This window comes from Pelodiscus sinensis, chromosome 13, assembly GCF_052426305.1.
Source record: "Pelodiscus sinensis isolate ZL-2025 chromosome 13, ASM5242630v1, whole genome shotgun sequence".
Classification (NCBI taxonomy): Eukaryota; Metazoa; Chordata; order Testudines; family Trionychidae; genus Pelodiscus; species Pelodiscus sinensis.
Window position 1 is genome coordinate 6,510,687 of NC_143064.1, and position 23,177 is coordinate 6,533,863.

At 47.6% G+C, this 23,177-nt stretch overlaps 1 protein-coding gene across 2 annotated transcripts in view; it reads right to left on the reverse strand.

Moving 5' to 3' along the window:
- Positions 1 to 23,177, reverse strand: part of LOC102448866 (PAS domain containing repressor 1) — a 100,297-nt gene that overhangs the window by 25,685 nt on the left and 51,435 nt on the right. For both annotated transcript variants that reach the window (XM_075941106.2, XM_075941108.2), the window contains 4 exons: positions 21,670 to 21,788; positions 20,612 to 20,694; positions 9,928 to 10,034; positions 3,730 to 3,877 (listed from right to left, as the gene is read on the reverse strand). In XM_075941106.2, the coding sequence (XP_075797221.2) occupies positions 3,730 to 3,877; positions 9,928 to 10,034; positions 20,612 to 20,694; positions 21,670 to 21,788 (457 nt within the window). The remainder of the gene's footprint in view (positions 1 to 3,729; positions 3,878 to 9,927; positions 10,035 to 20,611; positions 20,695 to 21,669; positions 21,789 to 23,177) is intronic.

Genomic DNA, 23,177 nt, shown 5'->3' on the forward strand with positions numbered 1-23,177 from the left:
ACTGAGAAATGACGCCCCCATGCTCCCTCACTTGGGCCAAAACTTTGAAAGGTCTCAATTCTGCCTTCTCCCTGTTCTACTCCTCTCATGACACTCCGCCATCTCTGTGCATCTAGAGCAGAGAGAATACAGATGCGCCAGTGGAAGACACAATTTTCTACACTCTGGGGCCTCCCCACAATCTGGCACCTGAGGCGGCCGCCTCAGTTTGCCTCATGGTAAGGCCAGCCCTGGTTCGGACCCCGCCTTAGAAGGAAAAGGGTGCTCAAAGGAAAAGCTCTGTGAACACGTTGCTATGGGAACAGCGGGGGAAAAGAACATCTTCATCCTTACTACAGTTACCACCATAGAGCCACTCCCCATAGAGAGACAGGCCTGATGCAGGTTGGTGGCGGGTAGGAGGTACACGCAGCTTTCAGCCGGCAGCCAGTTTTTGTGGGGGTCTTCATAACGGTGGGACAGTCGCACGGAGGGACTCAAGCGGCTCCCTGGGGAATTTCATGTAAGCAAGGCCTGCACGGCCGTGACCTTAGTTTTTGTAACTCAACAGTGTCACACCTGCGCAGGCCTCCTCCTCTCAACACATGCAGCCAGCACCGCATTGCACCACAGACTGGAAAGGAAATCTATCAACTTCAGTGGAAGCTTTGCATCGGGAGTGACGGCAATTAATAAGCCCGCATTTAAAGCCCATTGAGACCCCTGGAGAATGTTCCTCAAAGACTCTAAGCTCTCTTGAAGCTCTTACTCACTGTCTTTTAAATAATCAAACCTGAACAATGTATAAACCCTGAGATTTAACTCTGGGGCTGTGTCTAGACTACATGGCTCCATCGATGGAGCCATGTAGATTAGACACATAGGCAAAGGCAAATGAAGCCGCGATTTAAACGATCGCGGCTTCATTTAAATTTACATGGCTGCCGCGCTGAGCTGACAGCTGATCAGCTGTTTGTCGGCTCAGTGCGCTAGTCTGGACGCTCCCCTGTCGACATCAAAGCCCTTTGTCGGCAGCCCCGTTATTCCTTGTGGGATGAGGTTTACCGGGGCTGCCGACAAAGGGCTTTGATGTCGGCAGGGGAGCGTCCAGACTAGCGCGCTGAGCCGACAAACAGTTGATCAGCTGTTTGTCGGCTCAGCGCGGCAGCCATGTAAATGTAAATGAAGCCGCGATCATTTAAATCGCGGCTTCATTTGCCTTTGCCAATAAAACATATCTACATGGCTCCGTCGACATGTAGTTTAGACGTACCCTGAGAGTACTTCTAAGCACACAGGTAGGTCAGAGACTCTGCAGTACATATAGTACAGTGGTTCCCAAGCTTTTTTACATTGTGGACTGCCAAACCCATTCACAAACTTTGGGCAGATGGATAACATTTTATTTGCATCCTCATTATGCAAATATTGACTATGCAAATATGCAAATAAAATGTTACCGGTCCGCCAAAGGCCGCTGCGAACAGCTGCGCACCATGTGGTGGGTGCCACAGCGGAAGCCGATTGCTGTGAGGTGGTTCAGGGGGCTGGGGTGTATCCCAGCCACGGCCCCTAGAGCTGCTGCAAACAGCCGGCTTCAGCTCCGGCAGCTGCTGCAGCCCAGCAGTTCCTGGCACGGCATGGCACCGGTTCGCAGACTGGCAGTTGGGAACTGCTGAGATCTGGCATGGGGGTAAAGGTACAGTGTTGGAACTAAGCTTGGGGCAAACCTGGGCGCCTCATGGGGGGTTAATGGGCACAGATCCATTAAGAAGTCACTTGGCAGTTGCCCATTTACATCAGCTCAAGAGCGGGCCCATTTGCTGCAAATTGCCTTGATTTTATCTTTTAAATCTGAGGTTTTATTCATGTTTTTCTTCTACCGATTAAAATGCATGTTCAGCCTGAGCTATCTGATGTGTGTCTAGGACTTTATTTAGCATGCACACGTGCCAGAAGATATGTGGAGAGCGGGGGGACGGACGGACCTGTTTTGGGTCGGGGGCTGCACACAAGTGAGAAGCAAAAAACAAAACAAAAACCTCAAACCCTCACTGCCGTGGCTCCTGACTGAAAAGGAGAAAGACACTCCAGAGTCTAGGGGGCCCAGCCTAGTAGATTTTGTGTGTTCCAGCCCTAAGTCATGGGGGCCAGATCCAGGCAAGCCCCGGCCTTAGGTTCCCAAGCCCTGGAGTACAGCCAATGGATACTAGTTATCCACAGGAGGGACTGAACCTGCAACCTTAGGGGTTAAACCAATGAGCCTCTACCACAGACACTAAAAGCCAACTGGCACTTAGCTAAGACTATAAAGCAGACTTCACTCCCCCTTGTCAGTAGTCTTAGGCTATGTCTACACTGGCGCAATCTTGCGCCAGAGGTATGCAAATGAGGCTAAGCGTGGAATATCGCCAAGCCTCATTTGCATACCTAATGAGCTGCCATTTTTGCGGAAGAGGCTCTTGCGCTAGAAGGAGCTGTCTACACTGCCCCTTCTTGCGCAAGAAAAACCCTCTTGCGCAGTGCCGTTATTCCTGAAAATAATCAGCGTGGCAGCATTGCACAAGAGGGTTTTTCTTGCGCAAGACGGGGCAGTGTAGACAGCTCCTTCTAGCCCAAGAGCAAAAATGGTGGCTCATTAGGTATGCAAATGAGGCTCGGCGATATTCCACGCTTAGCCTCATTTGCATATCACTGGTGCAAGATCGTGCCAGTGTAGACATAGCCCAAGTGTCTCTGGGTTACACAGGTATGTACAACATGAATTCATTCTAATTAAAACAGCTCTCAGTTGTGATTTATACCAGCATATATAATGCCACTCACATACATCTACTTATTATCATTATTACACTCTTAAAGTTGTGTTTCAAAATATCTAAACAGAGCAACTTGTTCCTAATGGCGTTTTCTCCAAAGATCTGACAGTCTCAAACCAGGAAGACAAAGCTAAATTCACATTTTACTACCATTATCTGGCCAAACTGGGATGTCTCTTTTCAAAACTCTTCTCTAAATCAATTCCACTCAGTCTTGTTTGAATCACCAATGGCAATTTACCACTGGCATAGATGGAAGCAGATTCCAAACCAGTAATAGTATCTCAACAAACCTCCAAAACACGGACAAGACTGTACAAGCTTCCTAACACCTTATTTAATGCCAGGAGTACAACAGAACCACCAGTAGGGGGTGTCCTATGCTACATTTTACAGGACATGTAGTGCATATAGATTCATCTGAAGAAGCGGGTTGTGCCCATGAAAGCTCATGATACCATCTACATTTTTTGTTAGTCTCTAAGGTGCTGAAAGACCATTTGTTGTTTTTTGTTTTTTCAGTACATATAGTGGTAACACAAACAGTTATCTCCAAGTAGCAACGACCTAAAGCCGCAGTGCAAAACGGTTTGTAAAAAGTGTACGAATGCATTGACATCCATTCAGCATTCTGGTAATGAACAGCTCAAAGTTTTTGATAGATCTGTGTCACGGCTAAGGCCAAAAGGGGAATGGAAGATACACACAGCCAAATGTTGCTTCTAGGCTTTTTGGCGTGGTTGCCAAAAAGTGAGTAACAAAAAGATTTAAAACAATTTCCAAGTTCTCACCCATAAGAATTTTATATAACTATGTATCATCGCAGTGAGTCAGATCACACCGCAAATATTTGGCTCAGATATAAAGGAATGGAAAAACGGAATGGGTGAGCACACTGAGTAACTGCCAGCTTTTAAGCACATATTCCTACCTCACGACCAGGTGCGTGCAAACAATGAACTCCGGTTTGGAATTCCATTGGTGGTACGTGATGTAGTAGTGTGTCTGCAGCCATATCCATTGCTGGCCTTTGGTCAAGAATCTGTAGTAACAGGACTTGCCTTTTCCAAACTGCATCACTGTGGAACACAAAGAAACACTTTTGGCAATAACAGTTACATTCTGATTGTAACGGAGATCAGGAAAAAAGCTTTGTCCCGCCTAACAGAGCTAACATTGCTATCAATCCTTCCTAAACACTGCTTACCTTTTCCACCAGGTGCCAGGGCATTTTGTTTTTTTTATTTGCTGTTGGTAATTTAAAAAGAAGGGGGCTCCCATATTTGGGGCTCACTTACATAATTGGCCATTGCTGACACAGGCAGCTAATCTGTTTCTTTGCTATCAAGCCGTACACATAAATGATATCAGCTGCACTGTATATTGGTGCTTTGTATCTGCATGCATTTCACAGATCGCTGGCTTAAAGTTAGGAACCTGATAGTAGAAGAACCCTGATCAGAAAGAGGAAGTCTGTTTAACTGGTATTTGAAATGTCCACAACTTAGACTCCCTACAAGTGTTTCTTTGAGAGCTTGAGGCCCTGCTCCTGTGCTGGCGCTGTGTGCAAAGATAACCAGTTATATTTCCTTTTTAAAAGACTGTTTATCAACTGGCCTGTGTCTAGACTGGCAAGCTGCTTTTGCGGAAAAACTTGCCAGCTGTCTACACTGGCCGCTTGAATTTGCGCAAAAGCACTGACGTTCTACTGTCCGAAATCAGTGCTTCTTGCGCAAATGCTTTGACGTTCCCGTTCGGGCAAAAGCCCTTTTCTGGAAATGTTTTTGCGCAAGAGGGCCAGTGTAGACAGCTCAAAACTGTTTTGCGCAAAAAAGCCCCGATGGAGAAAATGGCGATCGGGGCTTTCTTGCACAAAACTGCGTCTAGATTGGCACGGACGCTTTTCTGCAAGAAGTGCTTTTGCGCAAAAGCATCCGTGCCAATCTAGATGCTCTTTTCCGCAAATGCTTTTAACGGAAAAACTTTTCCGTTAAAAGCATTTGCGGAAAATCATGCCAGTCTAGACGTAACCCTGCTGTTTAAAAAAAAAAATGTAACAGAACATAATATTAAGGACCAGGCTTTTAAAAGGGCTTCCCATGTGACAGGCACAATTTTGCACCAGCAATTCACTGGGCCTACAGCTGAACTCTTTCAGAACCTGATCCCAAACCCACTGAGCTCCATGGAAAGACTCTCCTTGGCTTTGAAAGGCTTTCGATGAGATCAAGGCAGATGGTCTTGTGGTTAATGCATTGACCTGGGGGGCTGGATTCAGTCCCTAGCTCTGCCACACATTTCCTGAGCCTCTTGGGCAGTTATCGAATTGCCCACGTGCCAATGGAGGGGACGCCCGGCCCTGCCGTGCAGGGGCAGTTGAGCAGATAACACTAGCGAGGTGCTCAGACAACATCAGGGATGGGAACATAAGTAGCCAAGCAGGTTAGATGCCTGAGTATCTGACTCCACCCACAAACCCGGCAGGTAGGGATCTAAAAAGGCTGGACTCAAAGTAGGCGCAGTGGAAGTGCCCCAAAAGTGTGTGGGGGGGGGGGAGAGACACGGGCATGTACTCATAGACCTGTGCCCTGGGACCCTGCAGGAGACTCATCCCTGACCCTGCCCTCTCATGGCCTGTTCCTCTGGAAGCCCTCATGCTTGTCCTTCAGCCTCATGCCACTCCTTCCTTATGAGTCCCTCCCATCTCCCACCCCACTGCCTCTTCCCCTGAGGCCCCGATCCCATGCTGGCTCTCCCAACCTGCATGCATTTGACCCAATATGTGCGTTAAATGTTTTCCCTGTGTACACAGCCAAGCACGGTCGCCTGCTGTTTGTTTGGGTCTTTTCCACAACAAGTGAAAAGAGGAAAACAAAAACCACAAGATACGGCAGGGGACTGAGACACAAATACAGTGCCTGAAAGTACTTTTAATTCACTCTTCGGCTAGATCCACACGATGGGGAAAGGTCGGCTAAAGGTGCACAATTCCAGCTATGTAAAAATGTATCTGGAGTCAAGCTTCAGTACCATCTCCACAGCGGGAGGTCGAAGGGAGAAACACTCCCGTCAACTTCCCTTCCTTCTCGTGAGGCGTAGGAGTGCCAGTGCTGACGGGGGCACCCTCAGCATTCGATTTAGCAGGTCTTTAGTAGACCCACTAAATCGACTGCTGGAAGATCAACTGCTGCGGTGTCGATCTTCCCACAAGTGGAGACATGGCCTTTGAAACTGACTCGATTCCAAATTCTAGAATTGTACCTATAGTCGTGGGACAACTGTAGGGGCTACCCCCCCCCACCCACATACATGTGCAGCCTTTGATACAAGCAAAGCAAAAAGTGCACCCTTTTGAACACGACAATGAGCTACTCATGGTTGTTATGTATGGATAAGCCCCATGGAAGCTACAAGTATTGCATCAAATGGTCTGTCTTGGTGACAACAGAAGCAGCTGAGACGGACAGTCTATAGCGGGTCAGCTGCCTACTTGCCTTTTTTCAGCTAATCAGGTTGGTTTGGAAAAGTTTTTTTTTCTTTCCTATACTTTATTCGGAAGCATACATGATGAAATGAAAAAATAGGGTCGAAAAATAGTAACAGAGACACTTTACAAACTCACACCAGGTGGTAAAACAACATTTACGTAATCCCACCACTGAGCCCTTCCTTAGACTAGCTCCATGCTCCAGTGAGATCTGTAGTAAGACCAGCATGATATAGTGTAGCAGGAGCAAGCCACTCCTGCAATGGATGGCCCCTGAAGAACTTAAAAGCAAACTACTGGGCAGAGAGCAGCAGGTTGAGAGCTCTTCCTAGTCTTACTAAGGAGACGTTCAGCACACGCTATTCTAAGTCATGAAACGTAACTACAGGTTGAACCTTTCTAGACCAGCACCCTGGGGACCCAATTGGTGCTTAACTAGAGAATTGGCCGTACCATGGGAGGTCAATATTGTCTAGCCACATTACCAACACTTCTACTGCTGACTTGGCTCTTAGAAGACATATAGGGGTAAATCAGAGCTAAATCTCAGCACAGAACACTGAGTGCCAGGAATGGTGGCTGTAAACAAACTTTATGGGACTGCGGAAAACTTGGCCACACCCATGATAAGTGGATATGCAGTTAACTAAAATCATGAGTCAGCAGTGTGACACTGTTGCAAAAAAAGCAAACATGATTCTGGGAGGCATTAACAGGAGTGTTGTGAGCAAGACACGAGAAGTCATTCTTCCACTGTACTCTGCGCTGGTTAGGCCTCAGTTGGAGTATTGTGTCCAGTTCAGGGCATCACATTTCAAGAGAGATGTGGAGAAATTGGAGAGGGTCCAGAGAAGAGCAACAAGAATGATGAAAGGTCTAGAGAACATGACCTATGAAGGAAGGCTGAAGGAATTGGGCCTGTTTAGTTTGGAAAAGAGAAGACTGAGAGGGGACGTGACAGTGGCTTTCAGGTATCTAAAAGGGTGTCACAAGGAGGAGAGAGAAAAATTGTTCTTCCTGGCCTCTGAGGATAGAACAAGAAGGAATGGGCTTAAACTGCAGCAAGGGAGGTTTAGGTTGGACATTAGGAAAAAGTTCCTAGCTGTCAGGGTGGTCAAACACGGGAATAAATTGCCCAGGGAGGTTGTAGAATCCCCATCTCTGGAGATATTTAAGAGTAGGGTAGACAAATGTCTATCAGGGAAGGTCTAGACGGTACTAGGTCCTGCCATGAGGGCAGGGGACTGGACTCAATGACCTCTCGAGGTCCCGTCCAGTCCTAGTGTTCTATGAGTCTATGCCGGACCATGGATGTTGCTGGACCAGAGAGGTTCAACCTGTAGTAATACTACAGTGTGACACAGATGGCAATTTCCTGAAATATCCTGGACCAACTTTACTGAATTAAGTATTTTAGGAGTTTGTTGCATTAGAAACACCAATGAGTAATGTACTATTGTGAGCTTGCAGGGAAAATCTCCAGGGTGGAGACAAGACAAATGAAACCCTTGAGTTTCAAAGGACTCTTTTAAACAAGAGGTCAGACAGAAAGGAATAGTTGGGATAAACAAAGTGGAGTGGATTTCCTAGGAAATGTTTGGGAGGTGGAAAATACAAATTTACACCTCTGGATCCAACCTGTTGATGCTATGTCTGGAGGAGATACCCGCTATCAATGCATGATCTATTCCACGATCAAAGATCAAGGCTGGATAAAAGAGTGGCTCAAAATCTTGAGTCTCCGGAGGTAGCCTTGTTAGAGGAAGTGGGTTTTGATTACAGCATGTAGTCAACCTGTGGAAATCCTTCCCAGAGGAGGCTGTGAAGGCTAGGACTATAACAGAGTTTAAAGAGAAGCTAGATAATTTCCTGAGGTTAGGTCCATAAAAGGCTATTAGCCAGGGGATAAAATGGTGTCCCTGGCCTGTTTGTCAGAGGCTGGAGAGAGATGGCAGGAGACAAATCACTTGATCATTGTCTTCGGTCCACCCTCTCTGGGGCACCTGGAGCTGGCCACTGTCGGCAGACAGGATACTGGGCTAGATGGACCTTTGGTCTGACCCAGTACAGCCATTCTTATGTTCTCTTATTCTGAGCAAAAGATATGAATGTGTAAAACCACCTGTGTGGGATGTGAGGGACTCACCACCAGTTGGTAGAGGTGGTGTGATCTCTGGTAAGCTTATTAGAATGTGTGTAGATCTTTTTTAATGTTTGCAATGTTCTGCTTTTACCCAAAGAACATATGTGCTGGTGTAACCACCACCAGGCGGATTTGAACCTAGGCCCTCTGGAGCTGAGTATAGGAGCTTTTACTCTCTGAGCTAAAAGCCAGCTGGCTCCCAGCCCATGCTGTAGAGGCCTCTTGGTCTTAACTGTTGCTATGGTCTAGGTACCACTTGCTTGCTCAGTAACCACACTAGGGCTCTGTCTACACTGGTGTGATCTTGCACCAAAGCGGCCGCTCTTGCGCAAAAACTCGCTGCCTGTCTACACTGGCCGTGTGTTCTTGCACAAGAACACTGATGTTCTACTGTATAAAATCAGGGCTTCTTGCACAAGAACTATGATGATTCTGCTCAGGAATAAGCCCTCTTGCGCAACTGTTCTTGCGCAAGAGGCCAGTGTAGACGGGCAACATGAATTTCTTGCACAAGAAAGCCCGATGGCTAAAATGGCCATCAGAGCTTTCTTGCACAAGAGAGCGTCTACACTGGCACGGATGCTCTTGCGCAAAAGCACATCTCTTGCACAAAGGCACATGCCAGTGTAGACGCTCTCTTGCGCAAATACAAGAACTCTTGCGTTAAAGAGTATGTGCGCAAGATCATGCCAATGTAGACGTAGCCAAGGTGTGCGGGTTACACTTGCTCAGAAAGGGCTTCTTGGTGCCTTCTTGGCTTCTGGGGGCAGTTATGCTGTTGATTTCCTCTGAGGAGAAGGTGAAGCAGGCCTGCGTAAGCAGCCTGACTTGGCGGAGAATTCACAGAGCTGTGCAGCTTGGAAATACCCCCAGCACAAAGAACTTAATTAGAACCTGTTCTCCGGAAGTGCTAAGTACACAGGGTTTCATTGAAGACAACGGGAATGGAGAGTGTTCAGTAGCAAAACCCCAAGAATCGAGGTTGTTTGCATTCAGGGGAGCCAACAGCTTCTGCAGGCTCCTGCCTGAGGCGCCACACTCCTGGAAGGGGTGGAGCCTCAGGCAGAAGGAGCAAGGTGCACCCCCCCGCCCCCCAGCCCTCAGATTTAAAGGGCCTAGGGCTGCTGCTGCTCCCCCTGGGCGCCCCCACTGGTAGGCCTGCTCGCACTGCAACACAAGAGCAATCAGGAACGGAAGACAGGAACTCTGGTTTCCCAGTTTTGCAGTGTAACCACACTGATAGGGCAACTGACTTCCAGGGCTCAGACACAACAGAGAGCTGCCAATCTGGCAAATACTCACCGATAAAACTTGCCCCGATAAAACCCTGGATTCCTAGGCATTCCTCTTCCCTAGTGAGGCCTGAACGGAGCCATATTTCACAGGCAGAGGGAAGCACCCCCCGAATAAACAGACCCGTTTTTGCAAGTACCGTCTTTTGCACACGTGTCGTAATTGCGTATTGTCAGTTCCCTGCAAGCAACGGGAGAGGAACTTACAGTGTTCATGGCACCTAGCAAGAAGCTCCAGGTCATCAGCGTGGTAATAATCGTAACCTGACGTTCCCAGAACCTCAAAGGGTAAATAGCCTATGATGGGCGGGGCCCTAGAATGAAAGCACAGAGAAAGAAGTCAGTACAAAAGCTGAGGCGAAAACCATTTGGTAGAAGACTTCCCGCAAACTGAAAGCCAACTATCTCCTTGCAAGGAAGTCAGGCGCGATATCGATTTCTTTGCAGCAGAGTGAGAAATAAACACAAGCATGTCAAAACTGAGTAAATGAGGAGGTATCTGTTTATTATTTCCTGCTCTATTCATTATGTGGGTGTAGGGAAAAGCACGTATGCATGCAAGTGAGTCATTCGTTAATCATGCTTGTTAGTTTAAGAAATACTCTGGATGTTCATGCGCATAATACACTGGAGACTGTGTAAAATTATCCAGTAAGGCTGGGTGCAAATGTCATCTGGGGAGGAACCGTAGAGAAATAGTAAGCCTACACTTAGGATACAGTAAGCTGGGGTGTAAATCTGTCCTGTGTTAGCCTGCAGCACATTAAGGGTGTGTCTAGACTACAGGGCTTTTTTGAAAAAACTTCCCCTGCGTCTAGACTGCTGCCGCGTTCTTTCGAAAGTAAATCGAAAGACCGCGGCAGTTTTTTTGACCGCGGAAAACCTCGTTTTACGAGGAAAAACACCTTTTTTGGAAGTGCTCTTTCGAAAAAAGGCGCTATGGAATGCAAACTGTGCTTTTCTGAAAGAGAGCATCCAGACTGCCTGGGTGCTCTCGTTCGAAAAAGCGGCTTGCTTTTTCGAAAGTACTGGTTGTAGTCTAGACGCTCTTCATCGAAAGAGACATGCATTGAAAGAGACTTAGCCTAACGCACTGTGTGGATCCTGACTGAGGTGAAAACCAAGAACTACAGCGTGCTTTGATCTACCGGGCTTTGTGACGGGCATAGCTTAAACGCCCGGGGCGACTTTCAGTGCCCAGTGGCATGGGCCCTGCAGCCCCTTACAGCATGTCTATACGACAGAAATTGACCCTTTAGAGGCCCATCTTCTAGTGTTCAATTTAGTGGGTCTAATGTAGACCCCCCCTCCGCATTGAACGCTGAGGGCAGCCCCCATCAGCGTCCTGTATTCCTCATTCTGTGAGGAGTAAGGCAAACCAACAGGAGCGTCAGCCTCCTGCGGTGTAGACACCGTGGTGGTTCAGCTTAAGGTAAGCTGAATCCAGCGACGCATAGGTACACACGCCAGATTGCCACAACTGAAGTGTTCATGCGGACAAGCCCGAAATGGGTCTCTCCCAGACAGTGGGTGCAGGGACACTGGGTGCAGGGATGAACGATGAGCCATCTATTCCCCTGGCACAGCTTGGGAGACTGAAACCTGCAGAATGTTCGCTGTGTATTCTACAGGATCAAGAGTTTCCTTCAGAACAGCTGTAGAGCTGATTTCCAGGACTCTGCTGCCTTGGGCAGATGAACAGGGAAGGGAGGGAGGGGAAAAATGAGATCCAGGTTCAAGCTTCCAATGCAAAGCCAGCATCGAGAAGCCCAATGCTCAACTGCAGCTGAAAACGAGAACTTTAAAAAAAAAAAAAGATGCAATTACAAAGCAGTAAACAAACTGTACTGGAGCAAGGGCATGGTAACACCTGAGGAATAATTAACATCACGCAACGTGGCAAGTTGGGACCAAAGACATAATTATTACACTTACTGCACATCGGAGCAGGCCAAATTCTGCCCTGGCCTGCTTGTGTGCAGCTTCAGAGGAACGCTGGCTCTGCTTTGGAAGGTATCATTTCGCCGGATAGCATTTATTTTGCTTCTTGCCTTTGCTTCACTGTCCATTTGCCTTGGCTGCCGGCTGCGAGCAACGCAGTTTGCCAGCAACGTTTTCAATTCACTCCTCCAGAGTCAATGGGGCGGTATGTCACCCCAGTAGTTAATGTTTTAAAATTACACCGCACAAGGCCAGGCTGAAAAGAGGGACATTTTCCTCCTCCTGCTTCCTTTCCTTTGGGATATCTTAGGGTATGTCTAGACTACACGCCTCAGTCACCAGAGGCATGTAAATTAGACTACCCGACATAATCAATGAAGCGGGGATTTAAATATCCCCAGCTTCATTAAAATAAAAATGGCCGCTGCGCTGTGCCGGCTCAGCTGATCGTCGGCACAGTGCGCAAGTCAAGGCGCAGATTGGTTGACAAGGGAAGCCTTTGTCGACCGCTCCTGTAAACCTCGTTTCACAAGGCATAAAGGAGCAGTCGACAAAGGCTTCCCTTGTCGACCGATCCGCGTCTAGACTGCCGCGCTGTGCCGATGATCAGCTGAGCCGGCACAGCGCGGCGGCCATTTTTATTTTAATGAAGCCGGGGATATTTAAATCCCCGCTTCATTGACTATGTCGGGTAGTCTAATTTACATGCCTCTGGCAACAGAGGCATGTAGTCTAGACATACCCTTAGTGCAAAGGCCAGTGCCACCAAGTAACGTTAAAAGATGCTTGCAATAAGGGCACAAAATAACAAAACGGATTCGGCTTGGGAAAAAGGCAAGCTTCTCTGCCATGGAGGAAAGGAGTAATCCAAAATAGCGATTCTGTAATTAAAAGGAGGGAAATCCGGGGAACCAGTCATGTCCACGGTGAGCGTGGACAGCACTCTGAGAAGAGATGTTTGCAGTGCAAGATGACAAAGAAAAGGGCAAGCGTGAATTTGGGCAGTATGTACAGCATCCCAGAGCCAGGAGGGAAACCCTCTCTTTGGGCCTACTCCCCAACCACTGAAAGATTACCAGGGACTCCCCAGGCATTGGATAGGGGCTGAGTGTAGAGTCAGACATTCTGAAACAGCCAATGGGAGCTTGAGGAGCACCTTGTCTAACGTTCTGCAAGACGCTGGCCCTGGGATAGTAATTTCTGCATCAAAGCACAACTTCGGTTTGAACGCAACTTTTAGGAAAAAAGATCCGGCCTTTGTCAATGCACAAATCAGCTCCAGAGCAATGTTGCATTCATTCCTGGACACCACGTGGTCAAACAGATGTAGGCCACGTCTTCACTGCAGGGGAGATCGACGCTGTGGTGATTGATCTTCCGGAGTTTGATTTAGCAGGTCTACTAAAGACCTGCTAAATCAAACATCAAGGGTACACCCTATCAACACATGATTCGCAAGGAGTAAGGGAAATGCTCCTGTCGACTTCCCGCTGTGGAGACAGCGCTGAAGGTCAAATTAAGCTACATCGACTCCAACTACACAATTAACGTAGCTGGGGTTGCGTTCTTAATTCGACCTTTCAGGTAAGTATAGATAAGGCCTTAGAAGTTTAGAGAACAGAAACAAACCTAAGATTGATGAGAAAAGATTACAACAGCTACACAGATATAGGATGCCAGGTAGGCCTGCAACATGGTAACTGTCTTCATGCGGAGCTGGTGACAAACTATCCCGGGCCCTGGGTAATGTGGGGGTGGCATGGCTCTATCCTGTAGGGGGTGGGGCTAAGGGCAAACAGCCCTCAGCGCTGCTCAAACCGTGCTACCCCACCCCACCCAACACTGTGCTATACGGGGCTCCAGAGGCGATGTGAAGGGCCCGGAGCTCCAGCCATTGCTGCTGTTGCAGGAGCAGCAGTGGTAACCCGGAGCCCTGGGCCCTTTTAAATTACCAGCCCCAAGGCTGCCCCCTTTGCTCCCCCCGCGGATGGTCCCGTCTACATATGAAAGGCAAAAATGTCAAGGACGAAGCAGGCTCACTGAGCATGTTGCTGCGAAAGGGGCTCTCAAAGGAAATTAAGAATGGAAAAACAGTGGGATTATCAGGGGAAAAAACCTTCTTGAGAATGAGTTTTGTGACTCCGAGGACAGAAAGGGTGGAAGAGGCAGTGCAGGCTGAACCTCTCTAGTCCGGCATCTTCCGGACCTGACCGGTTCCGAACCAGAGAATTTCCTGGATCATGGGAGGTCAATCTTGCCTAGCAGCATGACCAGCACTTCCACTGCTGACTGGACTGTTAGAGGACACAGAGGAGTCAATTAAAGCTAAATCTCAGCGCAGAACACTGAGAGCCAGGACTGGTGGCTGTAAACAGACTTTATGGGATTGTGGGAAACTTGGCCACACCCATGCAAAGTGGACAGCGAGCTAATTAACATCATGCCGGACCACGGATGTTTCCGGACCAGAGAGTTCTGGACTAGAGAGGTTCAACCTGTACGAAGTATCCTTTAGCCAGCAAACCAGTACTGGAAAGAGAATGGCCCGAACATCTGCATGGCTGTGTCTAGACTGGCCAGTTTTTCTGGAAAATCAGCTGCTTTTCCGGAAAAACTTGCCAGCTGTCGACACTGGCCGCTTGAATTTCCGCAAAAGCACTGACTTCCTACTGTAAGAAATCAGTGCTTCTTGCGGAAATACTATGCTGCTCCCGTTCGGGCAAAAGTCCCTTTTGCGCAAAGCTTTTGCGCAAAAGGGCCAGTGTAGACAGCTCAGATTTGTTTTCCGCAAAAAAACCCCGATTGCAAAAATGGCGATCGGGGCTTTTTTGCGGAAAAGCGTGTCTAGATTGGCACGGATGCTTTTCCGCAAGAAGTGCTTTTGCGGAAAAGCGTCCATGACAATCTAGACGCTCTGTTCCGAAAATACTTTCCCGTTAAAAGCATTTTCGAAAATCATGCCAATCTAGACGCAGCCATAGGTCTTTGTCTGCGATGGTTCTGAGTTAGACCATTCATCGAGCGATACAAACACTCAGTTATAGCCGCACTACAGCCCGGCACAGATACATGCGGCTGGCCGCGGGTGCCGTGCGCGCTCTGCGAATCAGCAGAGTGGCATATGAATCTCTCCTGGGCAGCCGCCCGAACGCTCAGCTTCCAGGAAACACTGCTCTCCTTTGGCTATTAGGAGGCAGCACATGCTCAGCACCAGTATTCCTTGTAAGCTGAGAGTTCGGGCAGCCACCCAGGAAAGATTCAGGTGCTGCCCACCTGATGAGCAGAGCACCCACAGCTGGTAGCACACGTTCCTACTGGTGGCCTACATGCCTTGGGGGCACATAAAAAATTATTCCGCACATGGGTGGAAAAAATTAGAAGCACTTCCGAAAACATGCTTCTACATCATTAATTAATTGTGGGAAGGAAATGCCATCAATCTCTGATTGCAAGTTATTGGGAACAGCTGTGGAAAGTGCCTAGCAGACCCTACCATAACACAAAGAACACAGTCATATTCACCCCAAATATCTTTTACAGAGCCCTGTGGCTCCTTTTCTTTATCTGACCCAGATTTCTTTTAAATGTGGCAGAACGTGTGCTTATTAAACTGGCTTTTATTTCTATTTATGCACCCGAGCCAATGCCTTGGGGGGGGGACCATAACATCACACGTATCCTCGTGATAATACTGTAATGTCTTTCAGATGAATATCAGCTCAACATTTCAAGCAGCTCGAGAAAGCGCAGTGCGTTCCGATTTGACAACATAATGCAGAGGAACTGATCCTCTAACTGAGAAAGTAATTACAAACTGCTTCTAACTCAGGGCTGGAGGAGTCGGCATGCTGGTTGAGCAATCTGAAAGTTTTTAGCTCGCTTAGTCACTGCTAAGGAAGTCCGTAACTCCCTGCGCGAAAGGAACTGTTCAAGTTTTCTGAGCAAGAGATCAATGGCTGCATTTAATGTGGAAAGCTAAAGAGAGAGACTTTAAGTTGTCAACAAAGTGTAGGCATAGCAGGAGCATCTACTGTAGTAATTATGGCAATGAATGACAAAGGAAGGAGTCAAATATGGAACAGAACCAGACCAATATAAAAGCATCCAGTTTGTTTTTCCTCTTAAATGTGTGTATGTAGTTTCAGGCACCAGATGTTTCTATCTGGTCAGTGTTTCTATAGGTCAGTGGAATTGTCCTATACTGCTTCTGCACTCCCTCACTGACACTAAAGCCACGTTTATACTTACCTTACGCTCTGGAGGTCGATCTTCTGGCATTTGATTTAGCAGGTCTAGTAAGGACCCACTGAATCAAATGCTGAGATTATCTCCCACCAATGCTGGTACTCTACACCTCATGAGGAGTAAGGGAAGTCGATGGCAGCTTTTCTCCCATTGACCTTCCACTGTGGGGATGGTGCCAAAGTTCGAATGAAGGTACGTCGACTCTAGCTACGCAATTAATGTATCTTAATTCAAACATCCCATAGGGTAGACCTGGTCTGAGTCTGAGCAAACAAGGCCCTGATTCTGAGTAGAGATCAGCACCAGCTACTCCGATACTTGGCACCTTTCAGGATCAGCCATCAAATGTGGAAAACAGTCACTGAGAAATCGCTGAAAACATTCTACAAGAGAAGCATGGTGCCTCCACTTGTGCCTTGAGCCAATGACTAAATCAGTGGTGCTCAACCGTTTTTAATGTGCGACCCCCAGGGCCAGGAAAATTTTTGGTAAGAAAAAAAAAGCGCCAAGAACATTTTGTTGCGGCCCCTGTAATGTAAAGCACCGGTCTGCCCCTACCCCCACTCCCACTTCATGTACGTCGGGCACCGAGACAGGAAAAGAAAATGGAGGCCAGCTCGGCCACATTTTGCTCACTGCTGGACTAAATGAGTGAAAACACACTCCTGGCTCTATGTTCACTGCTTACATCAGGCACCATGACACCCTCCAGCTAAAAGACTATAAATTATTCTCAGGAACTATGATTTCCTTCCTGGGTCTAGCACCAGGACTGGAGTAGAACAAGTCCTCTCTGAGCCACATCCCAAATTCATCACCAGATATAGCACTTGGCTATATTTTAATAAAACTCTTAGGCCAGCTCCTTGTAACTTTCATCATCAAAATTGCTGGATGCTCAGCCCCTTGAAAACCACGTCACTAATTTAGATACCTAAGTCTCGGCTTCGCCTAACTTCAGACATCCATTTAAAAAAGATTAGGCTACAGGGCATCCCTGGTATACATCCATTCTGCACTAAAGTTGTTGACGCTTGTAGGAACTAATGAGTTATAAGTCCTCCCATTCCCCACTCTTAAGTTGTGCAAATAAATAAAAACCCCAATTTGCACAAATGAAAGTCAACTGCGGGAAAAAAATTCCCCACTTTAAGTTGTTTCGCTGTAAGTCCAAGTTTTTTGGAACATATCTTGGACTTACAGTGAGGACGGCTCGTACTATATATGCTGATTCCAATTCATATAAAGTTACATTAATACACCTAGACACTAACAAGACGTGCAACTAACTATTCACTAACCTGAAGCATAAGGGGTTTTTCATTCCCACCTCAAAACAGGATTTCCAGTGTTGTTATATTGTATCATATATTAATCTCGTGTTCATTTCTTGCAATATCTCTTCTCCCTTTCTCTCTCTGAGGGTATGTCTACACTACAGTGCTAATTCGAACTAACTTAGTTCGAATTAGTTAATTCGAACTAAGCTAATTCGAACTAGTGCATCTAGACCTAAAAACTAGTTTGAATTAGCATTTTGCTAATTCGAACTAGCATGTCCACATTGAGTGGACCCTGAACTGGGGTTAAGGCTGGCCGGAAGCAGTGCCGGCAGGGCATCAGGTTAGGACTTAGAGCGTGGAGCTGCTGTCTCAGGCTAGCCAAGGGCTGTGCTTAAAGGGTCCCGACCCCCACCCCGGACAGACAGTTCTCAGGGGTGCCCCGCTTGCAAAGCAGTCCTGGCTTGGAGTGCCCTGAGTGCCCACACTCGGCACATCACAGCACTCGGCCATCAGACCGGCTGCACTTGCCGCAGGCTGCCATCCGGGGGGGGGGTCAATCGGGGGGCTGCAGGAGAGTTTTCACCCTGAGGAGCCTGCAGAGCCACCCCAGTCCTCTCTTTATTGAACAAAACTGGGGGAGACTGGGAAAAGGAGGTGGGAGAGGGGAAGAGAGAGGGTGGGAGAGGGGAGGGCAACTAAAAAGATCAGGGGTTTGGAACAGGTCCCATATGAAGAGAGGCTAAAGAGACTGGGACTTTCAGCTTAGAAAAGAGGAGACTGAGGGGGATATGATAGAGGTCTATAAAAACATGAGGGCTACGTCTACACTGGCCCCTTCTTCGGAAGGGGCATGCTAATTTTGAAAGTGGGAATAGGGAAATCCGCGGGGGATTTAAATAAACATGTCCGCCGCTTTTTTTCCGGCTTGGGGAAAAGCCGGAAAAAAGTGTCTAGACTGGCCCGATCCTCCGGAATAAAGCCCTGTGAAGTAGGAATAAGAGATCCTCCGGAATAGGGCTTTATTCCGGAGGATCGGGCCAGTCTAGACGCTTTTTTCCGGCTTTTCCCCAAGCCGGAAAAAAAGCGGCGGACATGTTTATTTAAATCCCGCAGGGGATATTTAAATCCCCCGCGGATTTTCCTATTCCCACTTTCAAAATTAGCATGCCCCTTCCGAAGAAGGGGCCAGTGTAGACGTAGCCCAGTGGTGTGGAGAGGGTGCATAAAGAAAAGTTCTTCATTAGTTCCCATAATAGAAGGACTAGAGGACACCAAATGAAATGAATGGGTAGCAGGCTTCAAACTAATAACAGAAAGTTCTTCTTCACAAAGCAAACAGTCAACCTGTGGAACTCCTTGCTGCAGGAGGCTGTGAAGGCTAGAACTAGAACAGAGTTTAAAGAGAAGTGAGATCAATTCATGGAGGTTGGATACATAGAGTGCTATTAGCCAGGGGATAGAAATGGTGTCCCTGGCCTCTGTTTTGGAAGGCTGGAGATGGATGGCACAAGACAAATGGCTTGGTCATTGTCTTCGGTCCATTCCCTCCAGGGTAGCTGGTGTTGGCCACTGTCGGCAGACAGGCTACTGGGCTAGATGGATCTTTGTTCTGACCCAGTATGGCTGTTCTAAGCTCAGGGTCGGGGGTCTCACTGGACCACCCTGATTTTCATGCAAACCTGCTCCTGGGTGGCCAGGCTGGCAGCTATCCTGCCCTAGACGGCCACTTTCCTGTGCCTAGTGCGGAGGTCGTGGATGAGGTCCACGATGTCCACACTAGACCAGGCGGGCGCCCGCCTCTTGCGGCCCCGGGCAGGCTCCCGGGAGCCGCCAGCCTGGTCCCGGGAAGAGGCGGAGGGCTGGGTGGCAGCAGGTGGTTGGCTCATGCCATTCCAGGTGCAGGGTCTGCTGGCTGGGTGCTGGCAGGCTTGCACTGACACGGGCACCGTAGCCAGCCCGTGCCCCTTTAAGGGCTCCGGGGCCGGGAGGGGGGCAGACGAGTTTCCCTGGTGGTGCCCAGAGTGGCCACCAGGGCAAGCTGGGGGGGGCTAGCCTCCCACTAGTTCAAATTAAGTGGCTACACAGCCTTTAATTCGAACTAGTTAATTCGAACTAGGCGTTAGTCCTCGTGGAATGAGGTTTACTTAGTTCGACTTAAGCGCTCCGCTAGTTCGAATTAAGTTCGAACTAGCAGTTTGCATGTGTAGCGCCTATCAAAGTTAATTCGAACGAACGTCTGATAGTTCAAATTAACTTTGTAGTGTAGACATACCCTGAATGTGGTATTTGGGTTTCTTTGGAGAATAAGCATTCAGCAAAAGAATGGGTCTTTCCAGTGGCAAGTACAAGGCCGGAGTTTCTACTCTACGGAGTTAGTACTATTGTGCATTATGGAAGAAGGGAATGTGTGTAATACAGTTAGAGATTCCTGCACACACACCAATATGAAAGAGCACAAAAGAGCTATGCTTTTCTTGAAGCATATTTGCCCTTTTATAGTTAAAAACGTTTAACCAAGTGATCGCCTCTCTATTTCACTTTATCTCCATTATAGTCTACTTATTCAAAATAAGACAATAATCACAATGGTTTATTCTTTTCGTTCTTTTTATAACAATCTTTAAATTCTATATCAAGATGCAAATCAACAGGGGCAAAGAACAGAGGCAGGTTCTCAGAATCAATGGCATTTTATGCCTATTTATGCTATGGTCCCCCCGGTTCTATGCTAATAACTTATTTAGTACCACCCCGGATATGTTTATATGGGCTGTATTTCCAGCTCACAAAAGGAAAGGTGAACACAGTTTCTTACTGCTCTTAAGTATGAAAGAGCAAAGCTTTTAAGAAAACATGAAATGCAGGCTTTCGTTCATGTTCCCGTAATGTTCTAATTTAATGTCAAATGTTCAATTGGGGGATGAAGACCACATTTGCCGGACAATTATCCTTTTTTAAACCATGGTTTGTTTATTCTTCAATCACCACGTGTTGTATTTAGGTCTTAAAAACAACCCTGTCTCCCAGGAGCAGTGGGTAAGATAGGCAACAGAAGGCGTTGCCTTTCCAAAACTGCCGATGTTCTCTGCTGGCTCCCCAGAGGACGGGGACTCTGACACGGCAGCCTGGCTTTCTGGCCACCTAAGCCGGTTCCTCGGCTGCCCCAAAAGGTTGGGACCACAGTGCAGCAGTCTGGCTCTCCGACCGGCCAGGAAGGATACGGCTGCTACGCGGCTGCCTGAGGTCCTCTGGCCATCTGGGGCATGCCACCTGCTGGGCTTGTGAGCAGAAACCTGCGGTGGGGCCGGGCTTAACTCCATGGAGGGGGCGGGACTGGAGAAGGGGCGGGGTCTCAGGCAGAAGGGGTGGGACCTTGGTTTTGCCTTCCCCAGCTGGGCCTTTCTCACCGTTCGTGTTCTCACCTGTGGTCCAAGAATAAAAACTTCCACTCCAAACTGTGTCTGGAGGTGAATTCTTCACATGGCTCCTCCACGTTGCACAGCTCCTGCAGAACAGCGAGGGGGGAGGGCACATTTTAATGGCGTTTGTGACAAAACAGCTTTGCCACACGTACCAGGGCGCTTTGGCCCATAAACTGATGTCTTTTCCTGCTCGTCTGGGGGTGTCTAGGTCAGTCTGGCTACGTCTCTGCAGGAGGGAGGGCGTTTTCCACATCCCTGAGTGACATAGCCAGGTAGCTGACTTTGCCAGCCATTAGTCGAGCGTTTAAGGATGGCAGAGCGTCCCGGTCTAGCAGAATGTAAGCTCCTTGGGGCGAGCACCGTCGGTTTGACAGCGCCTTGCACAACGGGGCCCGGATTCACCCGTAGGACTCCTCGGTGCTATTTTAATGCAAATAAAGAATAAGTCGCAATAAGCCAATGGTGCGAATTTGTTCTTTGCTAGCTCATGCGCTGGCAATTAATGGGCCACAGCTGAATTCTAGTATCATTATTATGCACCTCGTGCCCTTCTGTGGATTAACACTGGCTTAAAAAAGCCTGGCTCCCATGGTCAGAAATGAGCAGCCAGCTGTCTGACACAGTCAGTGAGTTTGGCAGGTTTCTTTCTGAGATTCAGCTTTTCCAGGGGTTCATTGGAATTCCCTGAACATATGGCTCAAAGGGCCCCTCTCATGCAGTCAGTGGCTCTTCTCACGTGCAGCTCTGCACTTGTTGGACAATGCAATACGGCTCAGAGAGCCTGTTCTGGTCTCCACTACGCTTAAGTGATCTTAGAGCCTCCCATCCCAAAAGGCAGCAGCACCGTGACTCATCCACAGATCTCAGCTCTCCACAGTTCACTGCCCAGCTCTCAAAGTGCAAGATTTACGGCCCTTTTGCAAGCTGTTGCCTTTAGGAAAGACCAGACTTAAATAGCCATTATTCATTTGGGTCAAAAGTGTTATTTAAAAAAAAAAAAAAAAAGCCGAGGATAGATCCCTGGTGTAGGATGGGAAACCTGGCCCGTGAACTCTCACCTTTAAAAACTGCGGCGTCACGAGACGAACGGTTGCTACGAGGCAAACCTGCTCTTCAGTGGCTGACCTGAATGCTCTGGCGATAGCTGATTCAAAGCCATTGCAGGAGGGTGTAGGCACTAGACAAGCAGAACAAATCACAGGCCCCATCAACGTTTCCAGAAGAAAATGCAAAGGCTCAGACCGTACTTGACAAAACAGGACAAATTTACCCCCTTCTACCGCCGCAGCTCAGAGCCTAACAGAGACAAGCCCCCTAAAACCTGTTCAAATGATGAGCATTGAAAACATATTGGATGGATTCTTTGTGCATCTCTAGATTCGCTTGGTTCAATCATGTGAAAGGACACACAGGTGCAGCCACTAATCCTCGGCTTTGGAAGGCAAGAAGTCATCGAAACAAAGACAGTGAAATTCAGCTGCTGGTGTTTCGTTTGTTACTTTCATTACATTTTGTTTATGCTTTTCCAACTGCCTACCTCAGGTGGAAAATCTCTTTAGTGATTCCACTGACCATCTACTAGGGAAAACGAGCTTTCCTCATTGTAGATCTCAGCTAGAATTACCACGACAGACCAAAACAGCAGCAAACATGAATCTTTGTTTATCTGCAAAACAACGAGTAGTCCTGTGGCACCTTAGAGACTAGCAAAAGTATATAGGATCATATATATTTTAAAGTATATATCTATATCTGTATAGGGTATTTAAAAATATACATAGGTTCCTGTATATTTTTGTTAGTCTCTAAGGCCTTGTCTACACTAGGAAATTATTTCAAAATAACTAAATTTGAACTAACTCCTGAAATAACTATTTCGAAATGAGCGTTATTCCCCAGGGAAAGCAGGCATACAGATTTCAAAATAACCAGCCCGTTATTTCAAAACAGGCTTAGTAGTGTGGACGCTTCGCTTATTATTTCGAAATAAGGGAGGTTATTTTGAAATAACTCCCTACTGCAGACCAGGGCTAAGGTGTCCCAGGACTACTTGTTGTTTTTAAAGTTACAGACTAACACGGCAACTCCTCTGAGACTTTGTACCTGCAAACAGTTCACTAGTGGATTAGCAAAATTCTCTTCTCCTAGCTGCACTGCATGTGTGATATTGACCCTGAGGATCATATGCTGCATTTGTTCCATGCAGAAGAGCCACATGGACGTCTGCGGAAGTTAACTGACAGCAGTGGATGCAGATTAAGCAATGGAAATGTGCGGTGTGGCTTTGTGAGAAGAATTTTTCCCCAACGCCAGTAGTTAGGAATACGAAATGTGGCTAAGCCCTAGGAAGCGTGGTAAACCAAACAGCACTTCCTTTCCCAAGTTGCCTATCATGGGAAAGATGATGACCAAAATCTTTCATATACATAATGCACCCAGCACCAGCACAAACACGCGCACAAAACCATTTGTTTAAATGCAGCATAGACACCTCGTATCTCTAAGGGTATGTCTACACTACCCCGCTAGTTCGAACTAGCGGGGTAATGTATGCATACCGCACTTG